General features: G+C 42.4%; 1 protein-coding gene across 1 annotated transcript in view; it reads left to right on the forward strand.

Annotated features, from left to right (window-relative positions):
* Positions 1-14,679, forward strand: part of LRP1B (LDL receptor related protein 1B) — a 2,110,020-nt gene that overhangs the window by 1,816,851 nt on the left and 278,490 nt on the right. Inside the window, exon 60 of the mRNA XM_077447755.1 lies at positions 3,909-4,108. Coding sequence (XP_077303881.1) covers positions 3,909-4,108 — 200 coding nt within the window. The remainder of the gene's footprint in view (positions 1-3,908; positions 4,109-14,679) is intronic.

A 14,679-nucleotide genomic window follows, 5' to 3' on the forward strand; every position in this document is an offset into this window, starting at 1 on the left:
GATAGATGTTGACAACCGAAATACAATTTGGTGTGCAGAGAGACTTAGTTGGTGGTTCATGCAGTCAGGAGTCAGGATCAGGCAGACAGCAGAGAGTCAGCAGACTAATGGCAAAGTCAAAACTAAAAGATCAGTAGGCAAAGGTGAAGAACAGGTTATATGGAAATCAAAGTCAGTAAGAGGAAGACAGAAATGCCCATCAGGTCTCCGGTTTCAGGCATAGTCTTATAACCATCTAGTAATCTCTTCAGGCTAAGCTCTAAGCAGACCTCTGGGCACCAACATAAGCGTTGGGTATTCATACACATGTACCACGATATGTCCAGGTGCCCGCACTGGTTGATTGAATGTTACTGACAGAAATAGTGTACAACTTTCAAATCATTGTCGTTGTATTGTAAATGCATAGTCATTCATGTTCATAATATAGATTTCCTATAAGTGTCTATTGATTTTAAAATATTAAAAGACATTATGGACATTAGGGACTCATTTAGGTTGGGGTTTACCCAGAAGAATTTCAGGTTTACATATTGTTTTTTCCAGACCTTGCTGATGTGTAAAGACACACAGAGCACTGCTGCTGCCCACCATCAAAATACAAATTCCAAGTACACATACCCGGACATTATAGGGTTGCTTTATTAAACTGGAGAGTGCCGAATCTGGTGCAGCTGTACATGGTAGCCAATCAACTTCTAACTTGTTCAATTAAGCTTTGACAAAAAAACCTGGAAGCTGATTGGTTTTTGCATGCTCCAGCTTTAGTAAATCAACCCCTATGACTTTACCTTAACTGTAAATCTTATATATTTAGTGCCTCCAATCAGAGTAATCCTTAATGCACAGGCCGATCACATATAGAAATTCTGCAGAACACCTCCTGGTCTGTTTTTAGCTCAGGGAGCTGCAGAGGTTAATGGCCTGGCAACGACGTGTCACCTATAATCCACTTTTCCTTCTGCAGATCATGCGTTTAGAACTGCACTTACTGAACCAAATTTGGACATGAATGGAAAGTGGCACAGCAGACTCAATTTAAACCTTCTTCCACACCATGGGGCATAGAGTGTGAAATATCCATTTCCATCAATATCAAACTGGGCTTGCTCTTTTTCCTTAACAAATGTTTTTTGCTTGCTAGATCGGTAAACTTATCTAGATTTAGATGAACAAAATGGGCTTTTGAGCTTGTAAAGCCGAACATCCATTGCGCTGGAACATTAACTTTTTTCTTATTCCTGTAGAAACAGTTGGGTTGATTACCTAAAGCAGTAGACCATTCACATAGCCTGCTGGTATTATATACCCTTCAATCATCCAATCATATACAAGGGAAGTTCTTTTTTTGTTTGTTTGTTTTTTTTTGTTTGTTTTTTAGCTCTCCCATTTATGATTGGGTAGTTGCCTAAATGAACTTTCCACTCCTATAGAAAATCAACCCCTCAAAAGGAAAATAATGAGAAAAAAGCAATTAGACCAGCTTATCTATCATGTATCAATGTTTAGTGCATTTAATATTTATCTGCTAAATTTTGGTATTTACATTATTACAAAGGAAGTGTATTACACAATAAAAACCATTTGAAGCAAAGATAAACTGCAAGGGACATACAAGGGAAACAACAATGCGCATGATATTCAATGGGCCGTACACACAATAGGATTTTCCGACAACAAATGTTGGATGTGAGCTTGTTGTCGGAATGTCCGACCATGTGTATGCTCCATAGAATATTTGTTGTTGGAATTTCTGCCAACAAATGTTTGAGAGCAGGTTCTCAAATGTTCTGACAACAAGACTTGTTGTCGAAAACTCGTGCATGTGTACACAATTCCGACGCACAAAAGTCCACGCATGCTCGGAATCAAGCAGAATAGCCGCACTGGCTATTGAACTTAATTTTTCTTGGCTCGTCATATGTGTTGTACGTCACCACGTTCTTGACGTTCAGAATTTCTGACAACATTTGTGTGACCATGTGTATGCAAGACAAGTTTGAGCCAACATCCCTTGCAAAAAAGACATGGTTTTGTTGTCGGAAAATCCTATCATGTGTACATAGCCTAAGAAATAGAAAAGAAAGAGAAAAAAAAGGTTTACACCACAGTATATCACTGTAACATCCCCCTAGCATTATCTTTTATCAGATAAGGACATGTAAGCACTTTCACATACATACCATCCACGTCTTTTTTTTTCTCTTTTTTTTTTCCTTACTTTAAATATATCTACAGCCACCCTCTTTTACAAAGGTTAAGAGAAGGCTAAATCTCTAAGCTTTTGTTTTTGCCATTGGTGTCTTCATGGTCACCAGTACAAATAGAGAGCATGGATCTCTCTAGCAGGGAGCCAAGCAGCAGTACAATCCTTTAGAAGAAAACAGCCAGCATGTCAGTTGCAAATCCATATGGTAAAATTGACCCACCTAAGGTCTGCCCTATAACAGCTTTGCTGCTACAGGGCCGCACCTCTATACCGGATAACGTATATATTGCGGATATGGGGTGCACATGCACACTGACAGCAGCTTACTCCTGCTGTGGTTACACACAGAGGGAGCCGATCGGAGGGTGCAGGGTACCCGATGTCCTCTGGCACCCGCTGATTGTTAGGCAGGGAGACAGAACGGTGATCTGCCTATGTCAACAAGGCAGATTGCCATTCTGACAGTAGGACATGGATGGAGTTTGTGTCCCTGCAAAGCAGGGAATAAATTCTATCTCTTCCCATAGTAAAAAGCACCTCCCACACAGTGTAGTAAAGCACTGACTAGGCACACAGTTAACCCTTTGAGTGCCGCTGATGTTAATCCTTTCCCAGCCAGTGTCATCAGTACAGTCACAGTGCACTGATCACCATATTAGTATCACTGGCAAAAATTGAGCAATATTTAAACAACTATAGATATCTCAGCACACACATTGAAGATACAATATCAACCAAGCAGCTACTATAATAAAAAACAATTTAACAAAATTGTGTTCAAAATAAATAATCAAACACTAATATCGCTTATATATGCTGAAAGTCTTTCAAACTTTTGACAAAATTGGCAGCCAAAATGTGAGAGAGATGAAGGAAATCTGCACCAAAAGAGAAATAAAATAGAAATAGCGGAGTCACACTTTGCAAGGGAAATTGCCCCAGAGCTTAGTGAATGAGCTATGACATATGGGTGGGGGATCATTGCCTCGCTCCCACTGTCAGAATTTAAAAACAGTGCGGCTGTGCAGAGCTCCGTCCACACAGCCACATCATGCACTCACAAAGTTCTGTAAATGAATAAACTAAAACTACTATTGGTTGCTGCGATCAACGGCTTGTACTGTAGTTCTCAATGAACTACAAGGGTGCTGGTGAACGCTCTCAAAGTACATTGATTCTTCCTGCCATTCTGTAATTGTCTGCCATATGGGAGGTATACTGCTGTAAGCAGACAATGTGCTGAGAGTGTGCAGAAGCTTGGAATTGCACCTGCGATTGGCTGATCACTACATGCTTCAGAGTGCAAAAAAATAAATAAATGCACATTTTCTCTTTACCTCCTAAAAAATTATTATTATTATTATTATTATTATTATTATTATTATTATTTTATATAAAATGTGAACTTAGCCTTTAAAGTATATACCTTATTGAAGTAGAAGAGCACCTTTAAATATCTTTTTTTGGTATATTTTTTATGTATGTGTATGTTTGTCTACTAAATAATACTGGACGCTCAAAATATCTTCACAAATAATCTTCAACCATATTATGCAGGGAGCCTGCTGGTTAGAATGTGTTTAGCAAAAAATCAGATGGGAATTTCAGATTCTGCTTCCTACTAGTAGGCGCGTGCTGTGTGCTCCGCGTAGAATGCAATACTCGTGTAAACATGGCTGTGTTTATTAATTCTGCCTAGGTATCTGTACTGGATAGACTGCTGTGAATATCCACACGTGGGGCGTGTTGGGATGGATGGAACCAACCAAAGCGTTGTCATAGAAACGATGATTTCTAGGCCGACAGCCCTGACAATAGATTATGTCAACAAGCGGATCTACTGGGCCGATGAGAATCATATTGAATTCTCTGACTTGAATGGGTTTAATCGTCACAAAGGTAAGTCGAGCGATTTAACAAGAAAATTGAGTTGAGTTTTAGCCAGCATTTGAAAACAGTTTAAGGGTACTTATATTTATGGTATATAAAAATGGTTGGTCACAGTGGCATTGTTAAATTATTTATTTTGTAATGAAAGTGCAGTTATCCTGGAAAACAATTAGAATTCTCATTGGATACTACGATGAACATTGGTTGCTGTAGGTCAGGTCCTCATTATTTACTTAAAAGAGGAACTACAGTCTGCTCACATAATAAAAACATCTTTACCATTCTGAAGCTTCCCTCCAACCACTTGATATATTATTGTATATATAATGTGATTCTGTAGTTGCCAAATATGCTGCAGAAATCCCCCTCCACTGAGTATGTCTGCATCCATTTTAACTGTGGGCAGCTGAAGCTGCTGCCTGTTCACTTCCTGGATTTACACAGACACACAGAGGCACACCTCCAGCTCTGCAGCTCTCATTGGCCCTCAATGTCTCACCCCCCCCCCCTCCCTTTCTGGAAAACTCTCACGAGAGTGAGAGAGAGAGAGAGAAAGCTGTGCATAATGTCATAAGCCGAGGGTTAATGACCAGAAAAGAAACAGGAAGTGGGCAGTAAAAGGTATTTACAGGCATGAAAAAGAAAGTTTTACTAGCCAAAGTTAAAATGACAAGGGCGGAAGATTGAATGGATAGAAAGTTGAAAAAAAAAATGACTGAAGGTCCACTTTAAATTAAAGTAATATGAAAAATAAATTTCAGTGTAAGATTGAGATGCTTACACTAAAGGAGCCATAGTAACTATGGCTCCTTTCAGACTGATGCAGTGTGGTTTGAACACGCTACGCGTTCTTTCTGGAAGTGAACCAAAGATGCAGCTTGTAAGAATTTTGGTGTGTTTTCTGAGCACCGTGGGACACAATATAACTGCATGGGAAAGCACAGCTAATCTATTCCAAACACATGGGTAAGCTGCGCTTCACCCGCATTCTGGTCAAACTGCAGCACATCAATATGAAAGCAGCCTTACCTGTGTCTTCACATCAGCCAAACGAACCAAAAGAAATCACCAACAATCCCTGTAGAAGCCTTTAAATCATGAGTGCGCCTTTGCATGCTGTATGAACAATCTTCCTAAATTTGGCAAAATCTGGGACCCCCAGACCACACACGTCCTGCCTCCATCTTTCGATCAAACACCTTGATCAATTTAAACTCTAATGCCCCGTACACATGATCAGGATTTCTAACAACAAATATTCGATGTGAGCTTGTTGTTGGAAATTCCGTCCGTGTGTGGGCTTCATCTGACATTTTTTGTCAGAATTTCCAACCAAGAAAATTTGAAATCTGGTTCTTAAATTTTCCAACAACAAAATCCATTGTCAAAAATTCAGATCGTGTGTACACAATTCCAACACACACAATTTCACGCATGCTCGGAATCAAGCAGAAGAGCCACACTGGCTACTGAACTTCATTTTTCTCGGCTTATCACATGCGTTGTATGTCACCGCATTCTGCATTTCCGAAAACATGTTTGCGACCATGTGTATGCAAGAAAAGTTTGAGCCAACATCCATCATAAATAAATCCAGGATTTTGTTGTTGGAATGTCCAATTATCAGTATGCAGCATAAAACTTGCAGTATTTCTAGACCCTCCCCCTTCCCCCATACTCTTTCTTTTTCTCACCATCCTCCCACCCACACCCTTCCTCCTCCCCTTCTATACCACCTCCCCTGTTCCCCCCTTTTTGTTTATTTCCTCCTACCCCTTTTAGACTCTCTTGTCTGCCCTTTTATTTTCTTTTATCATCCCTGTTATATCCTCTCAAGGATAAAGGCTAAATTATTCATACCCCATACATAGTAGATTTAATAAAACTGGAAAGTACAAAATCTGGTGCAGGTCTGCATAGAAACCAATCAGCTTTCAGGTTTTGTCAAAGCTTAATTGAACAAGGTGAAGTTAGAAGCTGATTGGCTACCATGCATAGCTACACCAGATTTTGCACTCTCCAGTTTGAGTAAATCAAACCCATATTCTCTTAGTTCTTCCACATCTACACCTACTACATCATGATATAAATGTATGAATGTCCCCTGATCTCATTATCAATCTCCTGTTTCCATATCTTTTGAAATAACCAAATTAGGGGTCTTATTTAAGTCTATGACCTTTATGAATCCACACATGATGTTCACATATTGTTTCCTCATGTAATCTTCACCTTTTTTCATGTTTGTATCTCCCTATAACTTCTCTAACTGTATTTTTGCTAATTTTGTACATCCCCTGCGTAGTCACCATTGCTGTTAATTTTTTCTGTCGAAAAAGACAATAAGATCTTTGAAACAGAAAAATTTATTTTGGTGAACCGCTGTTGAGTTCTGCTACAAGAAGTCAGTAAATTGGCCAGCCCTAGTGTAATTAAACAGGGTTGACATTAAACAACGAAAGTTATAGTAGAATATGAAATATGGTGACTTAAAGTAAAACAATTGGCAACACGTTTTGGATAGAATAAGGGAGGCTCATAAGCCCCCTTCACTTCCTGCCCCATAGTCAAAACAGGAAGTGAGAGGAAATCCCACCAAAGTGGGGGAATCCTTGGTTGTCACTAGAACTAGTGTCCTCATTGGAAGATTCCTGTTGTCGTGTCAACCCAAAATTTGGGTATTAATTTCACTTGCACTCTCAGTGATAAAGAAGACAAATAACCTGTTATATGCAGGTATATCCTTGAATATTTGTACAAATACACTTGTCTACTTTGAACATAAATACAAAGTTAGTAAGGTCAAAAAGAAAATACAAATCTGCCTAGTTCAACAGAATAAAACAAAATAGAATAAATAAATAGAAACCTCCATCTACAGAATCCTGTTCCTACAGCTGATCCAAAGGAAGGCAAAGAAAACCTCCCTATAAACCATGGTCTAATTTGCTCCAGTGGGAGAAAAATAAATTCCTTCCCGATCCCCCAGAATACAATGAGATGTTCCCTGGATCAACAATCTTTGGTGTTTTTACCTATAAATGTTGGTATCCAGTTGTGCTTTGTTAATTTAGAAATGAATCCAATCTACTAAGCTGGCAAGAAATAGTTCTTGAAGGAGTGCTTTCTACATTTTAACGGTTCTTTTTGTGAAGAAGCCTTTCCATATATGTGGATTAAATCTCTTTTCCCTCTAGATGTGAAAATGCCCTCTGTAATGACCTTCAACCGAATGACTCAATACCAAGTTTACTATATAGACCACTTATGTATTTATACATGTTGATAATACCCCCCCCCCCCCCGAATCTCCTCTTTTCAAGAGAGAATACATTCAGTTCAGCTAATCTCTCTTCATTACCAAGCTCCTTCATGTACCTTATCAGTTTGGTTGCCTTTCTCTGCAATTGTGTTGTATGTAGTGTGGCAGCACGCAGGTAAAATCACCTGGTTGTATTCAGGATGGGAAATATGTGTGTCCTAGATTCAGGCTTTATGCAGACTTTTACAATTAGAGGGGAAGAGTTAATGAGCCCAGCTGTAGTAAGTGGGCTCATTAAGACCTCTACAAAAAACCCCAGCATGCATAGGGAGATGCTCCATCCTGGAACCAGTTTTGTGTGTATAGACTGGGGAGTCTGAGATCTGTTCTGTGCGGTAAGTTAACGCCTGTGTGGCAAACCCCTACAATAGAGACAGGGACTGGGGCAGCACAAGGCTGCACCCAGTTGTTAGACAGGGAGTCTATGTGTGTAGTTAGAGGTCAAGCTGGCCAGGATTTATTTTCTTGTTTTATTTTGTTTGGCTGTTATATGTATCACTGCATGTAGCCTAAATAAACCGGATCTTTTGTTTTTTGCACCTACACCGCTGTCTGCTGTGCCTGACTTTGTGTTGTGAACCCATCCAGGGGGTCACACACACCCGCTACCGAGCAAACCCCCTCACAGTTGGTGGAGAATTTTGGCAGTTTTTTTTTTGTTGTTAAGGCCAGCATGGAGGAGATACTGAGACAGCTGGCTCTAGCAAATGCAAACCAGCAGCAAACAAATGCAGCTTTACAAAAGAGCCTTGCAGCTCAACAACAAGCCCAGCAGCAGGCAAATGCAAATCAGCAGCAGATAAATGCAACTTTGCAGCAGAGTTTGGAAGCCCAGCAGCAGGCAAATGCAAATCAGCAGCAGACAAATGCAACTTTGCAGCAGAGTTTGGAAGCTCAGCAACAAGCCCAGCAGCGATCTGAAGCCCGCTTCATAGACCTGTTGCAGACGCAAGAGCAGAATTTTCAACAGCAAATAGAGACATTGCTACAGCAACGTCCGCAGACCAATGAAGCAAGTGGGTACAATAATACCGCAACCTTTGGTGTGAGCCGTTTACTGACAAAAATGACTGGAGAGGATGATCCGGAGGTGTTTTTGACCACATTTGAAAGGACTGCTGAAAGGGAAAAGTGGCCTAAGGAGCAATGGGCTGGACTGGTGGCCCCTCTGTTAACTGGGGAATCGCAGAAAGCTTATTATGACCTAGAGCCTGACCAAGCAAAAGACTATGTGGTGCTAAAAGCAGAAATATTGGCACGGCTGGGTGTCACCCTGGCAGTCCGGGCTCAGCGTGTGCATAACTGGACTTTTCAGGTTGGAAAACCTCCCAGGTCTCAAATGTATGATCTCATTCACCTGAGCAGGAAGTGGCTGCAGCCAGAGATTTTGACCGCACCAAACATTGTGGAACGTGTGGTTATGGATCGTTTCCTGAGAGCTCTTCCTACTGCCATCCAAAAATGGGTAAGCCATGGAGACCCAGAAAATGCAGATAAACTTGTGGATCTGGTTGAGAGGTACTTGGCTACAGAGAACTTGACCACCTCTTCCAGGGACTCACGGACTTTCCCCCCTAAGACCAGATCATCCCCAGTGGCGGGTAAGATGACTCCAAGGGGTGAGGGTGGAGAGAGTGAGAGGGTGGGAGTTCTACCTAAGGTCTGGCGGGAGCAGCCCAGGAAGCCCATGCTGCAAGAGGCAGCGAAAAAAATTATTTGCTACCGCTGCCGGCAAGAGGGACATATTGCAGCCAATTGCCCAGTTGTGGATGAGCCTATGCAATGTGACTTTATAAGGGAGAGACGTCAGTCGCTGTTTGCGACAGTTGCATGCACTGCCATTCGGGGACCTGAGAAACATTTATGTAAAATGTGTATTAATGGTAGACATGTTGATGTGTTGCTAGATTCAGGTAGCCTGGTAACATTGATAAAAGCTGAATTAGTTACTACAGAGGTCTCTGGGAAGAACAGGGTGGCTGTTATTTGTGTGCATGGGGACACCCGAGAGTATCCTGTAACTTCAGTGTTTTTTGAGACCCCCAAAGGTAACCTCTCTCATCAGGTGGGGTTAGTGTCTCAGTTACCACATGATGCTATTGTGGGAAGGGATTTTCCAAAATTCTGGGAACTCTGGGATTGTCCTGAGGCCCCCATTGGTGCCCCTATAAACCAGGAAGATGACCAGAATTCCTCTGGGAGTGGTGAGGACTCTCCTGAATTTCCCTTGTTGGTATTGGCGGGGGAAACTCGAGAAACTGGGGAGGAGCCAACATCCTCAGATGAAAACATGCCGTCTGTGGAGTTTTCGGATCTTGAGGTTCACAGGGAAAATTTTGCCACAGAACAGTTAAAAGACCCCACCCTAATAAAGGCACGGGAAAATGTGGTGAAAATAGATGGCGAGTTAGTGAACCCAGATAAGACTTGCCCTTATCCTTACTTCACTATGGAAAGGGACCTGCTATATCGAGTGGCTCAAAGGGCAGAAGAAACCATTGAGCAACTTGTAGTGCCCAAACCTTACAGGAAGTTGGTGTTAGAATTGGCTCATGGACACATTCTGGGAGGTCATCTGGGGACAGAGAAAACCAGAGAGAGGGTATTGCAGAGATTCTATTGGTCTGGGGTCATGAAGGAAATAGAAAAGTATTGTTCCTCCTGCCCTGTGTGTCAGAAGTCGGCACCTATGCCACATTTCCGTAACCCACTGGTACCTCTTCCTATCATTGAGGTCCCCTTTGAGAGGATCGCAATGGATTTGGTAGGTCCGATAATGAAGTCTGCTAGGGGGCATCAGTACATTTTGGTTATATTGGACTATGCCACCCGTTATCCGGAAGCAATTCCTCTCCGAAATACCTCGGCCAAAACCATAGCCAAAGAGCTATCCCTTGTTTTTAGCCGCGTGGGTATTTGTAAGGAACTGCTTACGGACCAAGGTACACCCTTTATGTCCCGGGTTATGAAAGAATTATGCAAGTTGTACAAAGTGAAGCAATTGCGTACATCTGTGTATCACCCCCAAACAGATGGGTTGGTTGAAAGATTCAACAAAACCCTAAAACAAATGTTAAAGAAGGTGGTGGATAGAGATGGAAAGAATTGGGATTGTCTAATACCCTATCTGATGTTTGCCATTAGGGAGGTACCCCAATCCTCTACGGGTTTCTCACCCTTCGAGTTGCTCTATGGGAGACACCCAAGAGGGCTGCTGGATATCGCCAAGGAAACTTGGGAAAATGAGAGTTCTCCTCACAGGAGTGTGATTGAGCATGTCGCCCTGATGCAAGATAGAATTGCACAGGTAATGCCAATTGTAAAGGAACATTTAACCCAAGCGCAGTTAGCACAGCAGAGAGTGTACAACCGTGGGGCCAAGACACGTACTTTTTCCCCGGGGGATAGGGTCTTGGTGCTAGTCCCTACGGTTGAAAGCAAATTTCTGGCCAAATGGCAAGGTCCATATGAAGTAATTGAAAAAATTAGTGAGGTAAACTACAGGGTTAGACAGCCAGGAAGGCGAAAGCCGGAGCAGATCTATCACGTCAATCTGCTGAAAGCCTGGAGGGATAGGGAATCCCTAGTCGCAGAGACTTTGTCACAAGTACAGCCTGATTGCTTAGTTCCTGAGGTTGGAATAGCAGACACCTTATCGAAACCCCAACAACAGGAGGTTAAAGAGTTTGTACTTCGTAACAAAGAGATTTTCTCTGAGCTTCCGGGACAAACATCTGGCGTAGAGCATGACATTATCACCCCGCCAGGAGAAAGGGTAAAACTAAAACCTTATAGAATACCAGAGGCCCGACGGGAGGCAATACGTGGGGAGGTTCAAAGGATGCTGGAATTGGGTGTGATAGAGGAGTCCCAGAGTGACTGGTCCAGTCCTATTGTACTAGTGCCCAAACCTGATGGGAGCTGGCGGTTTTGTAACGATTTTAGACAATTAAATAAAGTTACAAAATTTGACACCTACCCCATGCCACGTATAGATGAGTTGGTTGACCGGCTGGGAACAGCCCGATATATGACAACTCTTGATCTCACCAAAGGGTATTGGCAAATTCCCCTGGCCGAGTTGGCCAAGGAGAAAACTGCGTTTGTAACCCCAGATGGGGCATTCCAATATAAGAGAATGCCGTTTGGGTTACAGAATGCACCGGCAACATTCCAGCGGAAAATGGATAAGATTCTGAGGCCCCATCATAAATATGCTGCAGCTTACCTGGATGATGTGATTATCCATAGCACAGACTGGGTCTCACATTTGCCAAAAGTACAAGCAGTCCTAGACTCTATCCGGGAAGCTGGGTTTACGGCCAATCCAAAGAAGTGTACCATTGGACAGGAGGAGGCCAAATATCTTGGGTACACTATTGGGAGGGGGGTGATAAAACCCCAAGTCAATAAAGTCGAGGCCATACAGAGTTGGCCACGTCCCAACAGCAAGAAACAGGTACGAGCCTTTCTGGGAATCGCTGGCTATTATCGACGATTCATTCCCCATTTTGCTTCTCAGGCTGTGCCCCTCACCAACCTGACAAAAGGGAAAGAGTCGGTTATGGTTAAATGGTCCCCAGAGGCTGAGGAAGCATTTCAGTCCTTAAAAACAGCCTTATGTAGCCAGCCAGTGTTGTACTCACCAGACTTCTCTAAGGACTTTGTTGTACAAACTGATGCATCAGACGTTGGGTTAGGAGCAGTGTTATCCCAGGTCTGGAACGGGGAAGAGCACCCAGTCATTTACCTCAGCAGGAAGTTAAAGTCCCATGAGATAAATTACTCCACGATTGAGAAGGAATGTTTAGCAGTGAAGTGGGCTCTAGATTCCCTTCGGTACTATCTGCTAGGTAGGCACTTTGACCTGGTGACTGATCACGCTCCTTTAAAGTGGATGGCTCAAAACAAGGAGACCAATAGAAGGGTAAATAGGTGGTTCCTGGCCCTACAGGAATTTAACTTTACAGTTAAGCATCGCTCTGGTGTTAAAATGGGGAATGTGGATGCTTTGTCTCGGATACATGCGTGTCTGGCTGCTTGTGTTACAACCCCAAGGTTGAAACAAGAGGGGGGGGTATGTGGCAGCACGCAGGTAAAATCACCTGGTTGTATTCAGGATGGGAAATATGTGTGTCCTAGATTCAGGCTTTATGCAGACTTTTACAATTAGAGGGGAAGAGTTAATGAGCCCAGCTGTAGTAAGTGGGCTCATTAAGACCTCTACAAAAAACCCCAGCATGCATAGGGAGATGCTCCATCCTGGAACCAGTTTTGTGTGTATAGACTGGGGAGTCTGAGATCTGTTCTGTGCGGTGAGTTAACGCCTGTGTGGCAAACCCCTACAATAGAGACAGGGACTGGGGCAGCACAAGGCTGCACCCAGTTGTTAGACAGGGAGTCTACGTGTGTAGTTAGAGGTCAAGCTGACCAGGATTTATTTTCTTGTTTTATTTTGTTTGGCTGTTATATGTATCACTGCATGTAGCCTAAATAAACTGGATCTTTTGTTTTTTGCACCTACACCGCTGTCTGCTGTGCCTGACTTTGTGTTGTAAACCCATCCAGGGGGTCACACACACCCGCTACCGAGCGAACCCCCTCACAGTAGCCTTATCCTCAAACATACAAACATGTCAATCTTCTATAAGTACTTTCCTCAATGTCTTGAAATATACAGTTTGCTTCCAGATGTATAAGCACCACATCATTAGCGTGAGATGGCATAATCCATAGGTATTGATTGATTTTCCAATCCACTTGTAGAATTGCTTGTCAGCTGTAAATGTGTAAATTCCACAGAACTACAACATTAATGTAATACCACAGTAGCCATTTAGAGTGTCAAACAGGCAGTCCCAATATTAATCTCGATGAGAAGGAGCAGTAATGAATGTCTGTGCAAACATATATAGCTGTAGAACATCGAACATCCTGATCTGCAGTTGATTTGTGTGATTGTTATATTCATACATGTGATATTTATGTATGGAGCAGTCTTATGTGTGATTAACCACTTAAAGACCAGCTGCCACCGTTGTGGCAGGTTGGCTCTCCTGGGCAAATCAGCACCATGGTACGTCGGCCGCTTTAAGACCACTAGGGGGCCCGCGGATCGATGCCGGAGCTGATTCATGTGGCCAGAGGCCGCCTGCGATCGCTCCTGAGAGAGACAAAATGGAGATCTGTCAATGTAAACAGACAGATCCCTTCTCTGTCAGGGGAGGAAAGACAGCTTGTCTGTTCCTAGTGATTCAATTTTTGGGGATATTTAATTACAGCAAAAAGTAAAAAATATTGTGTTTTTTTCTCAAAATTTAAATTTTTTTTGTTTGTAGTGCAAAAAAAATGCAGAAATGATCAAATACCACCAAAAGAATGCTCTATTTGTGGGAAAAAAAGATTTTGTTTGGATACAGCGTCGCACGACCGCGCAATTGTCAGTTAAAGTGATGCAGTGACGTATCACAAAAAATGGCCTGGTCATTAAGGGGGCAAATCCTTCCGGTCATTTAGTGGTTAAAGAAGAATGCCAGATATGGATATTTTTACATTTGTCTAGCTTGGACCAATGTAGCTATGCATATACCATACCTGTGGGATCCTTCTAAAATCTGGAAATCTCTGTAGAAGACTCTGTTATTGCAGTGATGTCCACTAGCTTCTGGCTCAAATGCCAAGTGGCTGTCCTGCTGCATTGTGAACACAGGAGGTTGCTAACTCACAGAGAAAAGAGATCTTCTCCTGTGCTAATGAGGCATTCCATCCGTTTACTGTTGTAATGAGGTCCAACAGGTTCAGCTGCTATACCAAAATTGCCAAAAAGGTCTGTAAAGTAATCCGTATCCAAAGCAAGGAAATGGGAAAAAACAAGGAAAGCTCTCCCCTGATGTAAATCCTTCTTTTATTGAGGACACAACATAAAATTATTTTCAATGCACTCACATTTTTCTTATGTATGCACAAAGCTTGTTATCTGTGTCAAATTTCATCCGTTTCTGCTAAGTGGCTGCTGTTTAATCTTCCAAGTGAAGACTGAGCTGGATTGTATCTACAAGAGAAGAAAGGAACACAACAAGAACCTTTGACTGAATTGGTGGTAAGTGAGCTGTCAGGTCACTGACGCTGGTAAATCCTAGACTGGCTGGCAGCACAGAGTTACCATGCCTGCAGGTTAGGGGAAGGTGAGCCCAAGGTGGTTAGGATTGCCAGGCATATTGCAACATGTTTCTGAGGGACGGACCTCTTTCTTCAGGCA

Source organism: Lithobates pipiens, unplaced genomic scaffold, assembly GCF_037356315.1.
Source record: "Lithobates pipiens isolate NorthernLeopardFrog02 unplaced genomic scaffold, aLitPip1_a1.2 Scaffold_22, whole genome shotgun sequence".
Classification (NCBI taxonomy): domain Eukaryota; kingdom Metazoa; phylum Chordata; class Amphibia; order Anura; family Ranidae; genus Lithobates; species Lithobates pipiens.